Source organism: Pipra filicauda, unplaced genomic scaffold (assembly GCF_003945595.2).
Source record: "Pipra filicauda isolate LSUMZ 115617 unplaced genomic scaffold, ASM394559v2 scaffold245_size1146780_pilon, whole genome shotgun sequence".
Taxonomy (NCBI): domain Eukaryota; kingdom Metazoa; phylum Chordata; class Aves; order Passeriformes; family Pipridae; genus Pipra; species Pipra filicauda.
This window is the reverse complement of record NW_024104360.1, coordinates 993,472-1,018,793: the sequence shown is the minus strand read 5'-3', so window position 1 is coordinate 1,018,793 and position 25,322 is coordinate 993,472. Positions and strand designations below refer to the sequence as shown.

General features: G+C 40.0%; 1 protein-coding gene across 1 annotated transcript in view; it reads right to left on the bottom strand.

Annotated features, from left to right (window-relative positions):
* Nucleotides 1–25,322, bottom strand: part of TG (thyroglobulin) — a 146,922-nt gene that overhangs the window by 105,053 nt on the left and 16,547 nt on the right. The window contains exons 10-22 of the mRNA XM_027712037.2: nt 24,385–24,972; nt 22,957–23,199; nt 22,497–22,634; nt 21,848–21,925; nt 21,300–21,412; nt 20,272–20,383; nt 18,906–19,106; nt 14,932–15,141; nt 12,389–12,543; nt 11,746–11,902; nt 10,314–10,538; nt 5,252–5,401; nt 3,526–3,696 (exon numbers count right to left, since the gene is read on the bottom strand). Of these exons, the coding sequence (XP_027567838.2) occupies nt 3,526–3,696; nt 5,252–5,401; nt 10,314–10,538; nt 11,746–11,902; nt 12,389–12,543; nt 14,932–15,141; nt 18,906–19,106; nt 20,272–20,383; nt 21,300–21,412; nt 21,848–21,925; nt 22,497–22,634; nt 22,957–23,199; nt 24,385–24,972 (2,541 nt within the window). The remainder of the gene's footprint in view (nt 1–3,525; nt 3,697–5,251; nt 5,402–10,313; nt 10,539–11,745; nt 11,903–12,388; nt 12,544–14,931; nt 15,142–18,905; nt 19,107–20,271; nt 20,384–21,299; nt 21,413–21,847; nt 21,926–22,496; nt 22,635–22,956; nt 23,200–24,384; nt 24,973–25,322) is intronic.

The following is a 25,322-nucleotide window of genomic DNA, read 5'->3' as shown; positions in this document are numbered from 1 at the left end:
TCTGCAAAACAGCCACTGAAACAAGAGCAGCTGGTTAGAAAGGAAATCTAGGAGCCTTATTGTTTCCAGGGGCACAATAGCCTGATCTCCACTGACTTCTGGATCAGGGGTATATCCAAGGTAGTATGTCCTACATGCTGTTTTATTACTCCCTCATTTTCAGCTTTTAAAACCTGACTGCCACTCTACGGACCAAACAGTTTTATCTGCTCCCTCTGCAGTGGACCCACTGCACCCATGTGCAAGGACGTCTGACAAGCAGCACTATCTGCAAACCAGGAAAAGCTCATGGGGTCTAGAGACTCAAACCCCAAAGGTCATTAAATGGAGCGAGGAATCCATTTAAGCTCCAGAGGGTTTGGCCCTGGCTGTGGCCTGAAGAAGATCATAGACTGGTGAAGGGACACACAGTGCCACCACCACCCTGCTCAAGTTGCTACTGCCTGTACCACCAGGGGGTGGGCACAGTGTGTCCATGTGTTGATATATCAGTATATTTCAGTGAGCACAGCACATTATCCCTTCTCATGGCCAGGAGTTGGAACTAGACAATCTTTAAGGTCCCTTCCAACCCAAAACATTCTATGATTAAGGAAAGAACGTGGTGACACAGCATCATCCCTGTGCAAACTTCTCTAAATGCCCCAAGTGAAGGCAAACCTCTGGCTCATTGCAGCCAACACCCGGTCTAGACCTATAAGAGGTAAGAAGTAGGAGTCCTGGTCTGATCCCAGCCTGTGGGAGATGTCTGCATGTGGAAGAGCTGGAGGCTCAGCCCTTCTCCCCCCTTCACTCATGGATGCAGAGCTCCAGCGGGAGGATCACAGGCCTCTGCCCCTGAAATGTCTGGATAAACCACAAAATAAAAGCTGGAGGATCACAGGCCCCTGTCTCTGAAATGTCTGGATAACCCACACAATAAAAGTCAAAGGGATAAGTTCTTAAAACAATCACTTGTACTCTTACAGCAAGACAGTCAGGACTAAATCAGAAGCAAATGTCAATTGCTGTCAGGGCTGAGTCAGCAGGTGCTTTTGATAAAACCATCATTTCTGCTTAGAAAAAAAATCAAGAGGGTTTGTCAAACACAAGAAAATCCTGGCACTCCAGCTCAGATGGGGACAGGGAAGAATGATGGTGTAAACAGAGGTGGAAGCTTTTTCCTTCCTAGAAATATGGGGCACTGAAATATAAGCATTAGCTAAATTCTGCACTAAACTGAATCCCTTCTGCATCTGCAACTTGAAGTGATGCCTGGTTAAAAACTGTTCTCATTTCTACTGCAAAATTCAAATTACAAAATTACATTTTCAAATGTTTTTCTTTTCTTCTGATTCCCCCCCCCCCCCAATTCTGACTTCATCCTGCCCTTACTTTTCAAGAGAAATCTTTTTTCTCTATTTTTCTCCCATATTATTGAATACAATATTATTGAATACAATAGGTATTAAATACAATAATATGGGAGAAAAGTAGAGAAAATATAGAAAGTTTAGTGAAACAAAACTGAAAACATTGCAAAAATAATTCTTGAATTTTATTTTTTAATATGAAGAAAGGTAAAAAAATTGCATTCATAAAGCCATTTCACAGACTTAGTGTGGAGTGGAAATTCTCTGTCTCACATATTACTAGAGTAAAGCCGTAGGTCCTACTTGTGTTGCTGTAATCAGAGAATCACATAATACCCTGAGTTGGTAGGGACCCAGGGAGACCATCGAGTCCAACTTAGCCCTGCACAGGACACCCCCAAGATTCACACCATGTGCCTGAGAGCATTGTCCAAATGTTTCTTGAACTCTGGCAGGCTTCATAGAATTGTTTGGGTTGGAAGGAAACTTAAAGATCTCCTAGACCCAACCTCCATATAATAAATGTTAAGTAATAAATGTTAAGTGTAAATGTTAAGTGGCCTAAAATATAAGAAGAGAGAGAATTATGAGAATGAGCAACGGTTGTTACAGCTTATTACTGTGCTTTCATAGAAGGCAATTCTTCTTCTGCCTGAAGACTCAAAAGCTGAAGACCAGCTGGGTTTTATTGACGCTGCCCAACCACCAACCTCCTGTCAAAGCAAGGTCAGCCTTCAGCCCCTGCTGTCTTGCTGTGTGCAGAATTCAGTTAAGGGAAATAGCAGAGGCAGGGGAAAAAGTAAAAATAGAGATAAACAGTTTCACTTTGTATAATGCTTTCTGGAAATGCAACATGATCTTTAAAAGAAAAAAAAAAGAAATTAAATTAGCCTGTAAATTATTTAAAAAAAAAAAACAAAACCACACAAAACCCCAGACAAACAAAACCCAAAAAACCCAACCAGACTTTTTGGGTGTGCATGGGGCCCTGAACAACTTGATCTATTAGGTGGCATCCCTGCCCATGGAAGCGGGATTGGAACTAGATGATCTTTAAGGTCCTTGCCAACCCAAACTCTTTTATGATACATTGTTGCTGGTTTTTTAAACCCAAAATTTTTAACAGTCATAAATACTCGTAGTGACATTTTGTAGCATGATCCACTAAAACAAGCACAGGTATCTAGAACTGCTCCATCATGGACAGAATCAGAAATGCCCACGCAGGAAGGTTCAAGGTGAATAACAGGAGAATTGAACTCCTGAATCCTCTGCCCAGAGAAACATCCCAACTGCCCCGTGATCAAGAACAACAGAGGCTCACACCTCGTGTTTATAACTGTGATCAGTTTCTCAGTATGCTCAGAGGGAAAAAAAGCTATTTTAACTGAAGATAGTTTTGCAACCTCTTCACAACTGAGGGCTTTCATTTCATACTCCTTCCACTGATCAGACTTGTCATAAGATATTGGCTAATTCAAAGCACACCATGACATCAGTTTCTAAACAGAATATCCCATTAATTTCAATACCAATCATATGATGGGTATATAAAAACTTCTGGGGAAAAGCAAAAGCTTTGAGGCTGCGAGGTGTAATCAGACCTTACTGCGGGCAGTCTGGGGACTGTTTGATGGATGACTTTGTTTTTTCAAACTTTTCATCCTTGAGAACCAGCATTTCACAGCTGTATTCAAGCAGAAGTAACCTCATCCAGCTTGCAAGGATATGTTCACCAAGGCAGATATTTTACAGCAGGAGCTGAGAGAGTGATGCTACGTTGTGCCTGTGAGATCATTGCTGAAAACAGTCTATTTCCCAGGAATACACCGATGAGGGATAATTTTACAAGGAAATTAATAATTCTGCTTCTGTCCCATTAGCGCTCTCATTATTCTTTTGGGTTTCCAAGCAGAGAGCAGGAGGTCAGCACACATCAAAAGCTGTCAGACATCTGAGAGTGCAGGAAACCTGCTTCTCTCTCTTCTCTTACCAGAAATAACTTCCCCAATGTAGTCAAGAAATGAAAAACTAAGGAGGAATGTGGCTTAAGGCAGAGGCCACAACTATGGGAAAGTGAATCCCCAGAAACTGTGGAGTGATTAGTCTCTTCAAAAGGAGGTTTTACTTATGTAGGGTCAAAACAAATCCAAAACATTCTTCTGGCGCTTACCCATGCACTGGTCATCTGTAAGGAGATCTTCTGTTCCAGGCCAGTCCAGTGCTGCTCCAAAGTTATTGACACAGAAGTACTTCTTAGTGTCAGGGTCTTTCTGGGAAGGTCTATACTGGCCATCTTCATCACACTGCAGACCCTGCTCATTGCTCTGACAATATGTGATGCCTGTTACAAGTAAACAAGTAAAAAAGGTACTTTGATAATGCTGTCACTGGGTTTCACAGGATGGCAGAGGTTGGACAGGACCTCTGGAGGTTGTACAGTCCAACCTCCCTGCTCAAGCAGAGCCACCAAGAGCTAGTTGCCAAGGACCATGTCCAGATGGCTTTAACCCATCTCCAAGGTTAGAGACTCCACAACCTTCCTGGGCAACCTGAGTCAGTGCTCAGTCATCCTTACAGTAAAAACATGGTTTCTGATGTTCAGAGGGAACCTCCTGTGCCTCAGTTGTGCCCATTTACTTTGGTCCTGTCAATGCAATAGGACAATGTTTCATTGCAGTAGGACAAAAGTCCCCTTACTACAGCAGAGACTTCACTGAAAATTAAGCTAGGATTTGCATGATGTTTTATGCTCTAAAACATGAGAGTCTCATTGTTTTTTTGTTACTTCAATTCATGTTTCAAACATTTTTTGGATTCTCTGCCATGGATCAAATCTCTGTTGATGTATCTCCAGTACTGTAAAGCAAAGGGGTACAGAGAAGGAATTGTATTTTCATACAGGTTTTTTCAGTGCCTGCTACAGTGGGTCTGTAGAACACTCTGAACAACAGCACAAGAGCCATCATAACAATTAATTCAGAAAAACTTTTCAGACTTTGTAAGGAGACAGCAGGGAAAGAAAGCAAGCAGGAAGCTAATCTGTACAACCTGGGTTTTTGGAGAGGGTTGGCACTGAGATGCAGCACACAGGTAAGGTGGAAACTAGGAGGGGACCAGATTTAGAAAAGAAAACTCCAAGTGCAATAAAAAAAATCCTAAAAAGGAAACTTCTAAAGACATAAGCCCAACAAATACACAGGGAATACACATGGAAATGAAGAAGGACAACTTTAGGCAAAAACTAATTGATGTTAGGATGCATTAAAATAAAACTGGATTTTTTTATCCCACCTAAGAGAACAAATAGGTTGAAAGAGAACAAAGTAGACAATGACACACCCAAGAAATCCATTCCCGCTACTTTTATTTTTATCCATAAGCTAATTCTGCAGACAAAACCGAATTTGGACTTAATAACTGATTTTCTGTATGGAACTGCATAAAAAAATAAGTAATTTAAGCTGAAATCACCAACTTTTGTGAACATTTGAATAGTTGCTTTGTGAGAAGTGTTTGTATTTGCAGGGGAAAGAGCTGTACAAAATAAGAATACTTTAGTGTTCATGAAAGCGGCAATAAATCAACTGCAGGAGACATTTCTCACTGATACTCAGATATCATTCCTGAGGACAATGAACACGTCTAAAGGAACCACAACATCCTGGATGAGACTGACCACTTGTTTCTCATGCATTTTTGGTTAAAACACCAGACAGTTTGTACTGCCTGTTCAAATGCCTTTGAATGTATGCAGAAGGGATCACATCCATCCAAAAAGCCCCAGAGGGAGGATTTTATTTTTTTTTGTAACTTACAGATGAATAATAAAAAAAAAAAATCATTAGTTATTGGAAGCCAGACTATAAAGGATATGGGAAAAAATGAGTTCAACTTACAGTGATCAGTACTGATTGCCCCATAGGAGTTGGTAGTTTTGTCCACAGGACACTTGATACAGGAGGAACGTCCTGTCTGATCCTGATAGTAGCCAAGAGGGCAGGGAATGCATTCATTGCCCTGGAAATGACTGCCCGGAGGACAAACAACTGCAAAGAGAACAATCACCTTATTACTCCTTTGGAATTCAACCAGTTTGGGCATTTGTACACATATGTGTGGGTGTGTATATGTATATATGAATATATCTTATCTTAGACTTGTCATAGGCTTCAAGCTCTTAATATATGTATTTCTAAGTGGTATAACAAGGGTAAACACTCCTTAAATGATCACTAAACTCATCAATGACAGTAATACAGGTTGTGGTCTGTTTTCCCAGATCATCCTAAACTTGTTCTTGAATTAGTGCACATGAAGCTGCTCAGAAATGCCAAATCCAAGCCTGATTTCTGTTTGTCAAATCCATTTGTAATACGATAACGTACTTTGTGGATAAGTTGTGAAGGAAAACAAAGGAAGACAAGCTACAGAGCAACTTCTAACACTACAGACAGAAACAGGAAGGCTCCTTGGAGTAGAAACTCCAAAACCATCATACAGAAACCCACCATATGGTAACACTTTCATTCAGAATTCCTGTTAATTAAATTTTTGTTAAATACTTCCAAACTAAACAGTAATGACTGGATTAAGAGTCACTAGTTGTGCACATGACAACCCAAACACAAACCAAAAAGATGTTCTTAGTCCATATAGATATGATTTTCAAAACAATCAGGAGCAATATTTCCAGCTGACTTGTTGCCTATTATGAAGAAAACTTTCTTCTGGGATGCCATGGAATACTGTCTTTCCCTCTAGAGCATTCAAATGAACATTAAAGCAGAAGAGTCACGGACACATTTACAGGACAATACCTCTACTTGTTATTTCACAGTTGCTTTCGAGATGTAGATTTCCTTCAAAACACTATCAAATGTATATTTTGGGACCTGGACAAGGTGCAAAACTTCATTTCTTTTTTTGCCTTGCATCTTGGCAGCAGTTAAGCTTGCATGAGCGAGAAACAGTAATGGAAAATTGGCCATCCTCACTACAACCCGATGATGAATTGCTGTTCTGGCCAACACACCAGAATGTAAATTAATTTAACTTATAGGAGTACCTAAATTATAATAGACTAAAAAGACAGTTAGTAGAAAAATTATCATATTTTCCTTCATCTGCTGTAAATGGTCCAATGGGAAGGGCTAGGATGATATAACTGTGAGACTGAAATTTTCCTTCCAAGTACATATCAAGGGAATTACTCTAGGTAAAACACATATCTAAAATCAATTACACAACGTAAAAAAATCCTGGATTATACATAATTCTCCTTTCACAAGCACATTATTTAATACACAAGAGTGTCTGATACATTTTAAATAGTTTCCAACACATGAAAAAAGGATCATACTCATTGCAAATGAACAACAGTGGAAATTAAAATGAAATGAGCAATCCATGCCTAAATTGAAGACAAAAGCAAAGAATGAGGGAGACTCATTAGGCAATTACAGTTTAAAAAGGAACAAATTAAGCTTTTCAAACCTGTTTTCATAGTTTTAATCACAATGCGAAAGAAACATCTGTGTCTCCTATTATATTTAAGCAAGTAAAATTCCCTTTCATCTCACACATTGTATTGGCAAAAGGACACAAAGAGCAGTAAAAAATCTTGGTGCAGAGACACATTTTTTAGACTCTGTAACTCTTGGAGGCAGCTGTACTTTCAGCCCCAGGTCACATTCAACACAATCCCATAGAAGTTCAGTTCGATCCTAGTAGTCAGACAAATCACCACATTGTACTTCTTTCAAGCTTTAACATGCATACATTTTGACAGTATAAGAAAGTAGAGAACAGCTTTGAGCCAAAATCTCAGAGCTGATTGTTAGCACTGGGCCCAAGCTTTGTATCCCTAAAATAGGAAAAAAGAAAATCAAATATAGAAATAAAAATAAACTCCAAATTTAATCCCTTGCTCCTGCACAGGAAATTTAGAACCTGATCTCACTTCTAACTAGATTCGAGCTTCTGTGTACCAGGGGAACAACTTGCTCAGTAGCAAAATCCAGGCTACAGAGCAACTCACTGGAGTGACTGCACAGGGACACCTCAGTTCACAAGAGCCTCCTGTTACTTAAGATTAGCTCTCACTACACTAAGCAAGATCAGAACCTGTCACAACTGATCATTGTCCAATGCTCTTTCCTCCCTCCAGAGATACTGGAAAACTTTGGGATACCAGATTCTTGATCTAGACTATTAGAAATGAAGTCTTGAGCTGCTGGCTCAGCTATAAATCTAGTATGTTCTTTGATTTGGGTTATGTTCTGCTCAAAGCAACTCTGATAGAATTGCCAAGCAAGTTACAAAGCTAAGTTACAAACGGTCTTCAGGCTTTCTCCTGAAATAAACAGGGGTAGAAGAGTTATGTTTCTAAAGTTCTCCTTGACAGTTTCCAATTCTCTTCTTTTTGACTCATACCTTAGCAAAGAAAGTGTCTTTTGTCAAAATTTAGCTAAAATAAAACTTTTACCTCCAACTCTTAAGGAGTTACATTCATAAATACCGGTGGCATAACGTAGCTCACCATAAGACTGACACTAAGAAAAAAAGTCACACAAGAAAAACTAACACATGATAAATGTGTTAGTTGCAGGTGGAAAAACATGAAACAAATCTACAATAAATGCAAACCTAAATAAAGAGATGACTTTAGAGGAAATACATGAGATGAAGAAGCAGATTCATGTAAGCTGTATGTTCCTAGATGAAAATATTAAGCTTATTGAGACCACCAGAAACTTGTTGTTACTAAGAGCTGACCACATCTCCTGAATGAAAGGCAAATTACATTGATCGTGAAATAAAACCAAACAAATTAAAAAGATCAGGATCTGAAAACCCAATTTGTATTTCAGCAACAAGTTGGAACAGGAAAGGGAAGAGAATAAAGAATCTCTGTCGCCCTCACACAACTTTGGTTTCTGTAGTCACAGGTGATACTTCCTACCGATATAGTCTCCAGTAGAGACACAGATCCAGACAGGATGAATGATCAGGATATATCCAGACAGACAGATAGATAGCTGGTGTGGAGGATCGTGGACCAGAGCAGAACTTAAAGGGTTATCGAAGCAGAGGACATTGCCAGAATGGAAGAGAATGTGGCAGAAGGTGGGAAGTGTCTACAAGGTGCGTGGAGCCAAAGGTCATATGACACAGAACAAGATGATTGAAGAAAAGAAGAAAGTGTGTTGAAAGCTGATAGGTGTAAAGATGGACATTAGTTGTTGATAGGTAGAAACATGCATCCTGTAATTTTATAGGGCCAAGTATTGCTTGTTGATAGGTTAAAGATGAAACCAGTTCTTCTATAAATAGAGGCCTGAAATAAATGATAGATGATACTCTTGCATCACACCAAGGGAGTCCGTGCCTTCAGTCGCTACAAGATAGATAGATCTTAGAGCAACCAGAACCTGAATTCCTAAATTCCCTGTTCAGAATAAAATATGCAGTCCTTCTACACAAACCACTGTCCAACAGCAGGTACACCATGACAGGTTAGAGTACGAAAGCTCTGCCTAAAGCTCTGCCAAAAGCTGGACCAGAAACTGTCTCCTTTCCGCATCTCTATAATGTCTGTTTTCTGACTTTTTCCACAGCCAGCTCATTCAAATACATATGAATTAACTCACAAGGTGACTAAATTCACTGCTTCCCAGAGGCCATTATCCTTGGCAGGAAATATTTGGAAGAAAGATCCAATTCTTTGTAAGTTCTGCTCTAAGTGATGGATTCTACTTAAAACATAATGATACCTCCAATCTGTACAACACTACATCTTGTTAAGTAGCTGCAAGTTGTTACAAACTCTGGATTCTCAGTAGGAATTAATATTTTTTTCTGCATGAATCTGCAGTCAATTTACCCTTAAAGGTCCAAGTTGGAACCTGCAGCAGTTGAGAACTGATTCATCACTTGATTACCTTGCCCAGGCATCAGGAAATTCCCTGAACTTAAAGAGAAACATCACACCAATCAGGGAGCTAAGTCGTATTCTGGTTTACTCTTAGGGTCTCTAACTTAAGCTGCATAGTGTTGAAGTTCTCCCATCTGAAAATATTCCCCACATCGGAAAACCTATCCAATACCTGCTGTTGTTATCTTACACATACTCGTGGTACAGCTCTCCTCTGTTCTCCCCCTCCAAAAAAAAAGGTAGACATAGTGAATACACCCCAAACTGGTATAAGTAAGACACAGACTCATGGAGGACAGCTGGGCCAACGAGACCAATCAGGGTTGCACGGCAGGAGAGTTGGTGTTGACAGAAACAAGAATAGAGCTGTTTAAGTCAAAGGCAGCTTGTCAGCATGAGTTGGTACCCAGGACAGCCAGGCAAAGCTGTGGGGAACCATGGAAAAGGCAGGTTTGGCAGCCCTAAGCAGGATTTTGACAGAAAGGCAGCCTGTTCCAGAGGAGCAGACTAAACAGAAGGAAAGGAGAAGAAGAAAAGAGGGAAGAAGTGTAGTCAGGTCTGGGTGTTGGCCAACACTGAGAAAGCTTCCATCTGAGCAGTCTGGACTTGGCCCAGGAACTCATAATCTCAGGACTTTTGCCATTTCAGCATCTAGGTTTCTATTCTAGGTAAGATACCATCATCTGAAGCACTGGTTACATTATCTTTGTGAAATCCTCTTATTAAGGATCACAAACACTACAGAATTACTATTATGAGACAGATCTAAAATAATCCCCAAAAAATTTTTGCAAAACCTTCTGTACAGTGTCAGTGCCATGATGCCTATTCCAAACCATTGGTGCAACACAAGGACTGAACAGTAAGCAAAGCACTAATTCCCATCTCTCCCCAAATTTATCATTAAAGTCGGTGCCTCACACCTTTCACATATGAACCATAAACAAAAGTGCAACAATTTTCTAACTTCAGCTTACACTGATTCCTGACAACGTCCAAGAATGGAAAGCTTAAGTGAGACATACCACATCCTTGCAATTTTGAGACTGCTTTCCCAGGAGATGAAATTCTTCGAAACCCACTTCTACATCCTAGCTGCACACGTGGAGACAGATCAAATGCTTCATCCCGGGGAAAATCAATCACAGAATCTGCTAGGAACTGCTTGGAGTCCAAATGCAGCAGAAAATCACCATCCTTTATCTCTTTTATAAATGCTCCAATGAGATTTTCCCCAACAATTGCATTTTCTAAAGAGGGGAAAAACACAACAAAATAGCATGAAAGACATTTCCAATATGAGAATAGATAACCACACAGAAAATGATGAACATAAAGTTAAAAACATAGGCAAGTGCAGAAATACAAGCATTTTAACAAACAGTAGACCAAAATGAATCTGTACAGTGTCTATCAAATTAAAGCCTTAATTTGCTCACTGTTCTTGAATACACCAGAAAAACACCTTAAACAGAAAGACTCAAAGCTGCCTTAGATGGTAATGGAAGTTGGAACATAAAGCAAGTTGATGGTGCCGTGACTAGAGCTCTGTCTCTTCCAAAAAACCATACAGTCATTCCCTGAAAAAACGATTTTAGTAATACAGGGAGTTTATAGTCTAGAGAGGGTCAAAAAGGTAATGCCCTCAAAGAGGGACACTTTAAAAAAAAAATTAATATAAAATTTAATATAAAACCAAAACTGAACACAGGATTTGAAGTGTGGTCTCAGCAGTGCTGAGTACAGGAGGACAATCACTGCCCTGGCCCTGCTGGCCACACTATTCTTGATACAGGCTACTATTCTTGATATGCCCAAAGAGGGTATTTGAACCTGGGATATGTTTTTTGTATCTTTTATTTTAAAGGAAAACAGTGATTGCTTTGAAAGAATTTCCTTACACCATCCCTAACTTGCATGGAAACCACAGTAAAGATCTGTCAGTTGGTGCACCGTTGCTCTAGGATATCCAAGGTAAGGGTCATTCTTTAGTGTCAAAGGCAATGCAATCAACAGAAAAAGGGGGAAAAGGAAAAAAAAAAAAAGAAAAAAAACAACTTGGAAGAAATTATTTAAATTTTTGGCAACATGTGAACTGTGTTTCTCTGAGTACAATGAATAAGAAACACAATCTTTTCCATCACTGAGGACATGACCGATGGAAATGAACATCTGGGACAGTTCAGCTCATGCCCAATAAAGTAATTTTCAGTCCCTGTTAAGGCAGCTGGGAGAGGCACTGCTATCTGAAAAAAAAACATTCAATTATGGCTCCTTTCCACTGTGTGGTCACAGCCTGAAAGGAGAAATACATCAACACCAAAATCTCAAAAACACAACACCAGTGTTATACAGGCAGTGAGCATTTATAATTCCTAAGAGTGGACACAGGGAAGCAAAACAACTAAAAGCAAATCAGGTTTAATCCACAGAAATATCAGAGGAAGAAAAACTCACCAATATCATGTAAGTCAGGGAGAGAAGCTGTCGGGATGTTTTCCAGCTGAGTCCTCCACGTGACATTCACTCCCAGGCGGTCTGTGCTCAGGCATTCAACATAGACAGTGGAATCATCACAAACAGAAACTGAGCCAGTATTCCCAAATGCATTTACCTCAAATTCAGAATCAAATGAAACCACAGTTAGTCAACCTGAGAACTTTCTGGTTCTGGCCTTGCAGTATACCATGCTCAAAAGTAACATTTACAAAAGGGACTGTAAAAACAGAAGCAAAAAAATATAATTTTAGCAAGTCATTTACTCACTGTTAGAATAGTCAAAATACTCTCTTCCATTTAAACAAATTTTTCATAAATACTGGATTGATGTGATATGACTTCTTGGCTAGAACTAAGCTGATCTGCTGATGTGGTGTCAGTGAGACTAAAACTCCTATTTTCCCACTCATCTATATGACAGTGCTGCCAATCCTGACAGATTTCATGGCATGTTCTGTTCTTCCACCTCTCTCAGGCAGGCAAAGGTCTATGTTGTGTTTCTTTTTTTTTTAATATTAAAAAACCCAACCAAAGAAAACAAAAACAAACAACAACAACAACAAAACTCTAACACCAATAGAGAATAAGGAATTTAAATTACCTGAAGGTGACATAAACCACGAGCCTTCAACTCATCTAAAATAAATATCTGGAATGCCTGGAGTAATCCAGAGTAGTCAGAACTACATGTATTCTCAGGAGGCAGGAGTACTTGAAAGTGTGTTTGAGCTTGGACTGTCTGGAATAATTGGAGCTCTAAAAATAAAGTAGAAAGGGCATTTAGTAACCTCACTAATGAAGAACCTGACTTTCAGCGTTACTTTGAGGAAAGACAACATTGATTTGACATTCTCACGTTGTATTAATAGTATCTTCCCACTTTTAGGTGAAAGTAAGTTGTCAGTCGTAAATAATAAGCAGCAAGAGACAAGCTTGATAAATATATATGTTGTGCATTAGGGAAAAAGCCAGGTTATACAGTTATATAATAATAAAGAGATGTTTTACAGAAGGGTAAGGAACAATTTGGATCATTAATGATGATTTTTCACAAGCCTTAACAGATAGCAATTTCCAGAGAACTACATGAAAGCTGACATTATGCCAATACTTTGAAAAGAAAGAGGAAGACAAGAATTATTGGCCTGTCTACTTTCACTTTTCTTACACACAATCATGAAAACGCTCATATTAAAAAAGCAATTAAATGGTGAAAACAATTGTAACTAATTCCAATGGGGTTTTGCTTGTCAAACTAACTGGGAATAAGCTTTCGGAGAGAATTAATTTGATTGCATAATGATGGCATTGACATGGATGTCTAAGAAGAGCCTTCTGATAGCTTTTTGATAGCAAACCAAAATGTTGCAAATCACACAAATCGATGAGAAATCTGTGAGCTCATCAGTCACAAAATGAAAATCTATTTAGTCAGTTTTTAGCAAGAGAAAAAAAGATGCAAATTTCTTGTCTCCCCTGGAGTAACTCTGATCCCAGGCTTCATCGAAGGTTTGTTACCTCAGATTCAGCACAACTGTCCTGCTGTCATTGCACCTCCAAAGGGAGCTGGCTTTTATCCCACCAGCCTGGACAAGCAGTAAAGCTCTCCCTCATCCACCTCCTCACTGCATCACATACAAATGCCATTGCTGGAGCACAACTCCCAATCTCTCACCCCAAAAACGAGAGTGGGAAAGCCTGGAAAGTTTCCAAGGAGAATGACGGGAGGGATCAGAGGACACAAAAACCTGCTTCTTCCTCCAAGGCACGAAGCCCTCTCTCTGGTTAGTGTATTGGAGAGTATTTAAGAGCTGATTTAACCACAATCTCTACATGTATACATAAAGAACAGGCAATAAGATTTTTAAAATTGTGGACAATTATCCATTGGAACTAATTACTAAGTGTTTTGGTGAATTCTCCATTATTGTGAAGTTAATTCAATCACCTTCTGATGTGTTGGTAATTTTTTCTCTCTCCTTAAAACCAAATTATTGGGGGAAGTCCTTGGCTTACATTAAACTTTATAGCAGATTGTCACATACTCCCCTCTGGCCTTACAAAGTTATTCAACTGCCATCAGCAAACACGGAAGTTATTTCATAGCATGCTAAAAAATCTAACAAACACAGTCACAGACAGACAAAAGTCTGAAATTTTAAAGTTTAAAAACATTTGCATCTGGAATAGAAGACCTGAGTACAATTGGAAATGTGATAATATAAGAGTCCTAGAATGAGTTTAATCCATTCTGGAGATTGATTAATGGGTTTAACCTACTTTGAAAATGAAAAGTAGCTGCAAGCTAGACAGCAAAACCTGCATTTCTCAAAGTCCAGCACTGCTATAAATTGCCATTTTTGATCAGAAAATGTCTCTATTTGAAATAATTGAAAAGGTCAACAACAGTACCCAAGTACATGAGTTCTGAATACACAACCAATTCTTCCAAGAATTAAAGTGACATTTTTTTCTTGAAAGCAAAATGGTTTGAAAAACACCAAAAGCCAGTGAACAAAGACAACAATAATCCTAAAGAACAGGCTGCTGCTGCAAAAAAGATACAAATGTAACAGTGACTTGATTATGCAAATAAACAGTCGAGTTCTGCCAAATTCAAACATCTGGCGCTCATCTGGTCTTCCAGGACTAAGTAGTTCCATCAGAATTACTTATTGTGCCAGCATCTTTTAACTAACAAAGAAAAATCTGCAAATAGATTGAATAGCTATTTATAGCTATATTATTACAGGCAAGCAGAGCTGTGATCGTGTGTATAATATATTATAATATTTATGTGTACAGTCATTGTAATATATTCCCTTTCCCCCCACTTTGAGTCTGGTGTGTTTTGTCTGGAAAAAAACCATCTCACATTAGATTGAGATGTGACAGGGGGCTAGGACTAGGGAATTCGATTTTGGGGATCTCAAACCACAACACTGGCACAGGGGCCAGCCAAGAGCCAGAAGTGAGGATGGCAGAAGACAGGACCAAACAACTTCACCTCAATTTAGCAACCCCCTTATAACTGTTACGCCCTATTATTTTCATTCACACAGCAGCTTTCTGATGAAAGCTGATTTTTGTGCATCTGTTTACTCTGCTCTGAGCCCTTCCCAACCCCCAGCAGCTCTGACATACTCTGGCAGGCCTGGAGGAGTGGGGCAGCCTGGACCCACCGCCGCTGCTGCACATCACACTGGAAGGAGGTGCTGGAAGAGGCACTGTGGAAGCCCTGACGACACACCAGCTGGCACTGCTGGACACCTGGAGCTTGTCCAGAAATGTTTTCACAAAGTACAGCTCCGTTGGGAATAGACGAGGCACCAAAGGGCAGAGCACACTGCGGACCTTCACGTGAGAAAGGAGATACGTATTAGTGGCATAATGTTATGACTTCTAGTAAAAAGTCCACAAAACCTTCATATCAGCAGGGAAAAGCTAGACAGCACTCTTTGCATTTCCCACTCAACAGCTTGGATCTGGTTTGATGTCAGTATGGTTCGGTTTACTGAAGCTGAGGAAAAGGCACATTATTGGCTTTGATGGGTAATGCATTGGGTCCAGAAAGGTATGTGTATGGTTTCTAAGAACAGATACATTTTAAACAGCCATGAATAAACTTAAGCAGGAAATGAGAAGGAGATTTCTAACCATCAGCAGAACAAACCTTTACAAAAGATATCTAGTGGAAACAGGCAGAGCCAAAAAACCCTTATCTCAATTCCCTTCAGACTAAAGTCTGAAAACTTTAAGATCAGGAGCTCATGACTGTGGTGTCTTCAAGAACCAGGATGTTTCTAGTGACCCAGCAGATCAGCATATACAGTTTATATATATAGAAATAGTAGTACACAGCTTTGGAATTGGAGCACAGTTTTTCCTATCAACTCACTCTGCATCAGTACAGTCATTCCAATCCTGCTACCCCACTGCAACAGACTATTTTTGCAGGTTAACTACAATGATAATTCATTTCTACTAATCAGAACAAACCAACTGCTTCACTCAGCCAAATCCCAATCGAGCTACTAAATATATCTGGTAATAATTAAATATTTATGAGTTCTAGAGCTACAAAACATAGGAATAATAAAGAACTTCCTTGCTTAGAAATAAATATAAAGAAAAAGATGTTATCATACAATTCACTTGCTTGGTGTATACATAGATCATTTTCCAAACTGCAGTGCTCAGATCAGCCCCAAAATCCCTAGTCACTGGAGGGAGGCAAACACTGATGATAGTTCAGGTCTGAGTCTCCCTCTCCCCTTCTGATGGAGATATGAAGATTAATTCCATAACTTAGCAGCCACCTCAGTTAAAGCTTAAAACAATGCAGGATGAATCTGGGATACGGTGTGTTCAGCATATCTTTGTTTTCAAACCCTGTGTATTTCAATGACAAAATAAAAGGCTTTCATATCTTGTTGAATATTTAAATGCATATTTTTTTCTAAGTCTCCTTTATAGCATCATTTCTGCAAGAACTCTGTTAATGTGGCCACTACATTCCTTCGCTTCACTCACTGACTCTGTAGCCAGACTCTTTTTCTCAGTAGAGGTGGAAACCTGGCATCCTTGCTTTAACAAACTTTTAATAAATCTCCCAAGATTTTAGGACCAAAAAGATATCACTGTAAAAGAGACAGTAATACTTATCCTGACCATTTAAACTACATCCGCAGCCATGTGTTAATTACATTAATATCTCTTTATACAAAGTATGTAAAAACCATCCTGTGGTTTCTTAATTGCTCTAACACGTTTTTATATCCAGCAAGTCATATCCAGTCTCAGCTGTATGCTGCCACAGTCTTTTACTGCCTGTTCCAATGAGATTTGTCTTACGAACCAGGGAAATAACTACCCCTCAAAACTCAAGAGATCAACGGTTTCCTGGTGTGGTTTAGAGGTTTCAGTTCACCACCACTAATGTGCTCATTTATCCCTCTACAGATGTCACTTCATTTACTTCTATTATCAAGCCTGCACCATTTTGTGATTCTTCTGTTTCTTGGTCCTGTAGGAGTGAATCATGATCCAATGGAATATTGACACTTCTTTCACAGGTGATTCTAAAGATTTCCACAAGGAAACTAACATCTCCAGGACCTTCTCTGGAAACCTTCCTCTTTTCTATCTCTACTCAGAGTTGTGGGCAGTGGCATGAGGATGGGAGACGCCTGTGAGGACTGCAAGAATACTTGGCATCGTCCCTCCAGTGCATGTCAACTAGAAGAAGTTGGATTCTACCTCTGATGGAAATGATTAAACTAATGAAAAACTTGCATGCACTGGGCACTGTGGATTATTACTTTCTGTTTACAGCTGTCTGTTCTGATGCTGAAGAAGAAGTTTATCATATATTCCCACCAAAACAGTTTCTTTTCCTGATAGACAAGCAGTGAGAGAGTATTCCTTTTTCCTGAATGATTATTAGTAGTTCTCGGGACTAGAGGTATAAGGCTGGATAGACTGAGGAGAAAAGTAACTTTTTCTTCTTTATTTTTACACAATTACTAAGTTGTTTATCATGAAAAGTTCCATTGTTATTTCAAAATCCAGAAAAATAATTAAAAATTATTTCAATCTCTATGCAGAAAGTAACAAATAGCTTTCAGTTAAGCCAGGTTTCCACTATATTTTCAAAGAAGTTCTCCCTCTCACCTCAGTCTTTGAAAAAAGAAAGGTCATTAATCATTCAGTCAGTGTTTCCTCTAGGAAAAGTACAGCATTACAGGATCCCAAAAAACAACAGATATGCACCCAAAACGTAAAATCATCTTAAAGGCATATCTTGGGGTACACCTACATCCTCCTCAGAACATATTCCATAAATTCTGTTGGAATTCAGGGGGAAATCTAGAAAATGAGCTTTTATGGAGAGAAGAAGATATCAAGGACTTAACATTTACAACTAGTTTGAGTTTTGTCTGGAGCTCATCTCCTCAGAGCTTGGATGGGCATCTCCACACAACACCACAAGCATGGGGCAGATACAACCATGAGGTCTCCTTCTGGTTTCTCATAAAATCCCATCCTCCTAACTCTCCTTGAACAAGAGAGTTCAAAGAAAATTATGTTGGTGGTGGTTTCCAAGTTGACTGAGCAGCTGCCTAGTTGATTAAAACACCTTACAGGCAGCTGGGTAGACAAAGGCATTTGTATCCTAGGATTGTAGAATCGTTAAAGTTGGAAAAGACCTGTTAAGATCACTGAATCCAGCCATTAATCCAGCACTGCCAAGTCCACCACTGAACCACAACCCCATATCAGACTCACTATAGGAAACTGAAGTAATTTCTTATCATATGGTCTCCTTTCCCTACATTTTTATCAAAAAAAGCCCAAACCAAACCAAACAAAATCAAACAAACAAAAAGAAATCCCACCAACAAAAGAACTATGGAAACAGCAGTGTCCTGAAGACACCAGTTGAAGGTTTTCTTTTTACATCTTTTTACATTAGTTTCCACTAACCACTACACTTTGGAGCACAGCCTTGTAGAAAGTTTAATTAATTTTGCTACACTTCAGTGATGGGAAGATGTATAAAGAGCCACTGCAAATTAAATTTATTCAAATTCCTCCCATTTGGACATCTCACTGGAAACCCTGAGTGAATTCCAGTGCTTCACAGCTCCGGTCATGCAGGAAATACTCTGTGAATATGTAGCATTTTGGCACATCATTTTCACAATTCTGGTCACAAGTCAAGAGTTGGAATGGCAGAAGCAAACATTTTTCAAATTTTATTTCAGTCAGCTGAATGGTTTTTAATCCCAGAGCCAGTTCAGACTGGAACAGATTCAAGTTTGCAGCAAGCTGTTCAGATTGACTTTATAGCTGGGTTTTATAGCTCAACTGGTTTGATTCAAACAATTTTATGAATAAAAAGATCCAGTCCCTTTTCCTTTTACCCTGACAAAGCACCTGAAGAAAACTGGACCTCGTGCCCAGGCAGGTCTGGGCAAGGATAAGCATGTTGCTTGAGCAAAAGTCTCTACAGGTCTGAAGAAATAGGATTAAATACAACTAAAGAGTGGAAAAATTTAGGATCTGGTTTAAGTTCCAGACCTGGATTTGCTCATGTACCTCAAGCAGGAACTCACTTGCACATGCTGGTCTTCCTCCACTCACTCGTGTCCCTGGCACCTCCTCTCCATTGTCAAAGACACACCAGCAGCTCTCCTGACCCTGGTTGCACTGCACAGGTGAGAAACTCCAGTCCCCTCCTTCACACTGTGGGATGTAGCCTTTGGCAGAGTCTCGTGAAACAGCTTTGGACTTCAGCATATTACAGAAACTGGGACCTTTAAAGAGAGAAATTCATTGCAAGTTACAGAAGAGAAGACAATAAATTGTCCTAAAGCTTTTAACAGCAGTGCTGTCAGACTGTTTTGTTAGAAGGAAGAAAGATGAGTGATCATGAAACTATAAATAATTTTTATTATTACAGAAATGGGAAATTTTACTTCCACTAGAAAACACATTTTTTTCTAAAGAATAAAGTGTAAGTTTACATGAACAAAGTAATTGAAAAAATTGTTATTTTTTTCCATAAGTTTCATAGTGTATCATTTAGACACTGATATTTAAAAGGTTAAAAAAATCAAATTAATCTTTTTATCAAAAATTTTTGATCAAGGTAATCTTAAATGTAACAATATGATCATCTACTTTTTAAAACAGTTAATATGTCCTAGTTTCATACCTACAAAACTGGGGGGGAAAACAGCCATGAAAAAGTAATATTTATGGTCTCCCACAAACACAAAAAACAGGGACATGAGCGAGTAGAACCACCCCCCGACAAGAAGATCCAAAAGGTTCAATCTGAACGTGAGACAATATTGTTCTTACTAATTTTGTTTGCAGAAAACCACTAGCTAAAGAACTGCAGAACAAGCACAGCAGAACTGTGGGCTCTTGGGCTGCTTGTACTGTTCAGAAGAGCAGACCCAGGGCACGGGCTCCAATAGAGCATCCCAATTCATGCAAACGGTAATTCTTTAACTTCTTGAGTCGACCACCTCCTGTGAGACTTCAACAATTCTCTGTCTTTATGAAGACAATAAAAAGGTACTAAAGGTCCAATTCCATTCTACAAAGTGGTTGAGGACCATGCCAAATGGACTCAGTGCCTGCATGTGGCCTAGTTCCCACAGCTCAGAATTCACTGCCTTAGAAAAGTCTAAGAATTTTCTCTGGTGGTAAGAAATGGAAGGTAAAAAAATGGATAGCAGCCTGTCCATCAGTTTGTCTAAACTAGTTTATTTCTGGTGTTACGAAAGTAAGGGGTAATTATTTTCAGACACCCTTTCAGTGTTGATGTGCTTGTATGTACTGTGTCACTGAGGAATTAAACTACAAGCCTCCCATGTTTCACAGGCAGCGTTCTGAAAAGGGAAGCACATATGCTGCTAAGCATGAGGCATCTCCACAAGCACCACAGGTGGTGGGTAAAGCATTACTCACACTCAGGATTGCCATCCAAGGCTTTGTTGCCACGCTGAAATATTTCTCCTGACGCAGGATTCACACACCAAATACCTGTGTCAGATCTCTGTAGCACAGCGTATTCGCCTGTCTAAAAAAAAAATCAAGGACATGTCATTGTAGAGTAATGCATTTTAATACAGTTATGCCTCAATCCATACCCCAAAGGTTGGTTAAAATGTTTTATTTATTTACATTATTTATTGTCTTTATTTTGTTGTATTTTTATTGTACTAATTTTTCCATTAATATAACATATTGAAAAAAAAATCAAAAAATACCATCTACCTAATTTAATACATAGGCAAGTCCCTGAGAGAATCAAGAATCATTTAGGTTGGAAAAGACCTCTAAGATCATCGAGTCCAAACATTAAATAGGATGTAAACTAAAAGCCCATTGAGATGAAGTTCTGGTAAAATCCTGGATTGAAATGTGTTCTAAAATGGGCAGATGTGGTGCTTAAAGATCTGGTTTAGTGGTAGACTCCACAATGCTGGGGTAATAGTTGGGCTTGATGATCTCTGAGGTCTTCCAACCTAATGATTACATGATACTATATGGTAATGATTCTATTACACGAAATCTCTGTTCTTGCCCATCTCTATCCTGCTCACTGTCACATTTTGGGAGCATCATGGACCCTATTCTGGGATATCTGCATCCAGCTCTCCTGTAATTCTCTCACAGCTCAGGAAGAAAGAGCCCCCAAATGTCAGTCAATTAAGATGTGCCTTCCAAGCACAACTCTGCAAAAGCACCAGGCAGAGCCAACCTGTGGGAGGGAATCGTGGGCAGGAACAGAGTTTCCTCTTCCCAGTCTTCACCTCAGAACTATTTAAGTTCTGCCTTCTGCAGGGCAATGCCTGCTGTTAGTTTTGCTTTACCCTTTTCTTTCAGGTTAATAGAAATGCACAAGGGATGCTTAGGGAGCATGGGCTGAAAGTGTACAGGACTTTGGCGTGGTGTGAGCAAAACTGCTTCCTCCCTAAGTCATAATAAATCACCTCAAGGCAGTTGGGGATGAATAGATCAGCTGCAGACACATCCACCTTTGAGCCGCTCTGTCTCCAGCTGGAAATTAATGCATTGGTTTGAGATCGCTGACATGAAGTCTGGCCTGTGAGAGGGAAAATGGACATTTACATTAAAATAAAATCGAGTTCTGAGACCTAAGCATCTGTCACCATCTCCTTCACACATCTGCAATAGGCTCTCCTACAGCCTCAGGCAGGGAATTCCTGATTAGTATTTGATAACCACAGAACAGCTGAGGGTGGAAGGGACATCTGGAAACATCTGGTTGGACAGCTGGTCCAATCCCCCTGCTCAGGCAGGGCCACCAACAGTAGAGGGTCCACTCAAATCATGCAAGCCAAAATCATGCATAATTAAATGAAATGAATTAGCAAAATAAGCATAAAATTAATTTTTCTTTTCTTACAGCAGTTAGAAGCAAGCCCTACTTCATGCATATCATACTAGAATTTTCAATAAATATTAAAATTTGTAAGAACAAGTACAGAAAAATGTTTAGGAAGAAAAACCAACTGACATTTGGGAAGTTCTGCTGAGCGTGAGACCAAGGAATCCATGACATAACGTCCTCTCTCATCCACGCACCAGCAATGACCTGGCCAGGGAAGAAGAGCAGCTTTATTTTAAATGATGTATTGCAGTGTGCTTTGTTGCATACCGGGAAGATTTTCAGCCTCAGCAGAACTATAGAAATGGCTCAGTAAATCTAAGTCACAGTTAACTCTCCTATCCAGGGATCAGTAGACCACACCTGAGAGCAGTGGTGAGAATGGAAATATAGCAGCTCTGGTGAGACTCTCCTGTTGCAGCCCTATCCTGAAGCATATCATCTAATCCCAGAAATTTGGCATCACCCATGAACTCGATGAGCATGCACTCCATCTCATCGTCCTGGTCATGAATGAAGGCACTAAGCAATACCAGCCTCTGGAATGAGCCCCAAGGAACACAACTAGCAGCAAGCAACTGAATAGCTACTAATTTTTGTGCCCCAATGAGCTGCCACTTGAGTCCCTCACTCCAGTCAATTTTCCACACATCTTGTAGACCACATCACCCTTCTCCAGTTTGACTACAAGAATCCTGGTTTTCTACCTTTTTATTAGAATTCGTCTTAGTTTTGATTTGCTCAGACACCCCAGAGTATCTTGTTAGGAATTGCTCACCTGTGCTCTCATAGCACTGAGTTGGCTCCCAGTTTCCCAGGCCATCACACTGTGGGATGTAAGGGAGAAATCCCAGCTGTGCTGCTTCCCCAGCAGAACCTTTTGAAGAAAAGTGAGTCTGCCAATAGAAGCGCAGGACTATAAAAGAGAAGTAAAAGAAAGCTCTTAGTGTCCAATACAGGATATTTTAAACGTGTTCACAAAAACCTGAGTGTCCTCTGTACTTCAGAAGACAAATTAATAATTTTGCAAGTACATAAAGGCTGGTAAGTGCCCAGATTTTATATCTGCACTGCGTCATACATATGAGACAACTGAAATCAGCTCTTGGGTTGGTACTTGGGTTAATGACACTGATTAATTATACCTGCTGAGTTGCACTTCCTTTGCAGCAAAGTACACTTGCACAGATCCTGGGCATGACTCCATTTAATTAAGTTCTCATCTCCCTTTCACCCACCTGACCATGCAGCCAGCTGGAGAGCAGAGTCACTGCCTGAGAGCAGCTTTTGGGAGTCCAGCACCTGTGACTCATAGGGCCGAGCGGAGCGCAGGAGGTCCCTGTCTGTGAGCTGTATCCCTTTTGCCATCAAGAAGCTCTCTCCAAAAGCAAAGTGGGACTCATTTGAGGCTAAGATGAGCTGCTCTGCCTCCTCCATGAATTTCATGGCTTTCTGCTTCACACCTTCACATATACCAGGACCTGTAGAAGCAAAGGTATATTAACAACTTTCATCTAAATCCAGTGAAGGTTTTCATGCGAAAACTAGCTGGTCTTTTAATTAGCATCATCTGCTTCCTTCTGCACTAGCTCAGTTTTGAGTTGCATAATGAAGCAAGTGAAGGAGACTTGTCTTGTTAAATGTTTAACTATTTAATAGCAAGAGTCTGAGAGTACCAGGAATCACCCAAATATTCTCCAAGTCATAGGTCAAATGCTTGATGATTTTAAATTAAGTCTTCATTGGTTATAAACAGAGTTAATATGTCTCTACAGAACATTCCCTCAGTTGCTGCCATAAAAAACTGTGAATGATCCGAAGTGAGAGTCAGAAAGGAAAACAAACATCCCTTGGGTCCAGAGTGGCCACTTGGCCTGTCCCCTCCATACATCTACTGACTCAGAAAGGGTATTTCAACACACTGAACCAGCTTCATGAAAGCTGCTCCTCCAAAATAACTCTGCTAATCTGCTTCATCCCCTTTATTCTCCACCTGCCCACAGAACTGGAATCTCTGGCAGTTTGCCATTCATTGTCCTGTCCCTTCTTCACACCTGGAAAAATACTACGTGATGAGAATGATTTCAGTGATGACATTTATAATACAGGTCATTTGCTGAAGTAACCCCAAAGAAGGCCCAGCAGCTTTGGTGGAGGTCTCTAGACAGAGGGATCACCAAACTTCAGTGCTGGCCTCACTCTTCTCCTAGTGACTTCTAGGAGATACCTGTTAGTCTTGACCACATAGTAAGAATCAGCAAAGAAAATCCCTCGTTTCATTTTAAGGCATTCTTGAAAGTTATTTACATCACTGTGTAATCCTGAATTTTCCATAAAACTCTTCACACTTCCTAACTTCAAAGTGTCCTTTGCCATCTGGCTAAGTATCTTCTGCAAAATCATTACATGTCCAAACTCCAAATTACAAAATCTACACAAACTTGAAATGGAACTTTATTCCTCCTTATTCCCAAAGCTGAGGCACCAGTTATTTATCAGAAATGAGTTACCCCATTTCTGATGTCAAGCAATAATGTCAGTACTGATGACCTTTCTGACAAGTTATTGTCTGCTACTTCACAACAATTGAAAGGACTTCCTTCTCCTGTGGCATAAAAGAAAAGACCAGAAACAGTACTACTTACATGCCAGAAATTGTTACTTACATGCAGGAACCTGGTTCACTCCTGCCTTTGTTCCTTGCAGCTCTTCTCCTTTGCTATCAACACACCAGCAATCACGAAGTTCAAAGTGGCCTAATGGAGCACTGAAATCAGTATAGGGTCCTGGGTAATATGTCAGCTGCTCATTCAGAAGCTGCCAGAAAGTATATGGATCCAGCAAAATGCTCTGAGATGCACTGGTCAAGTTTCCCTCCAGCACTTCAGGTGGGAGATCCGTGAAGGAGGAATACATGGCAAATGCGGGAAAGACATTCTGGTGCCCAGCCTCATACAAAGCTTTAGCAAAAGCTGAAAAGCCTTTAGATGATGCCTCTTTATATCCAGATACGATGTTCAATAGATCAGCAATGGGCAGGGGTTTGCCCTCGTTGTTCTCTGCAATCCACCTTTCATACCACTCGAAGGCTTGCTCGGGAGGGCCACTGCACTGCACCTGCCTCCAGGCGCCCTCTGCATCACACTGTGGGAGGTAAATGCTGGAGAGCTGGGACACAGCGCCTGGATCTGACAACAGGAGCTTTGCAGCCTTTAGAAACTCCTGACCAGCTTTTACTTGGCAAGCACTTGGGCCTGGGGAAAAGAAAAAAACATGCAGAGCACGTCTTATGAATTCTCTGAAGATATACAATACCCCTACCCCTCTGTTACAATAAACACCACTGCTAAAACTTGGTCACTCATCCCAATACTAACAACAACATTCCTGGCCTGTTACTAAGCGAGCTTAGTGATATTAAGGTCCCATGGTGAACCAGGGTAAGATTTCCAAAGGGACATGAGCCCTGAAAGATGCATAAAGATATGATTTTTAAAAATATGTGAGTACATTAGGTGCCTGTAGTTCTTATTAGGGGGATAGGTGCTTGGTGCCACTAAATGCCTTCTTGAATCTGTTTGCACCAACCAGGTATTTTTAGCTA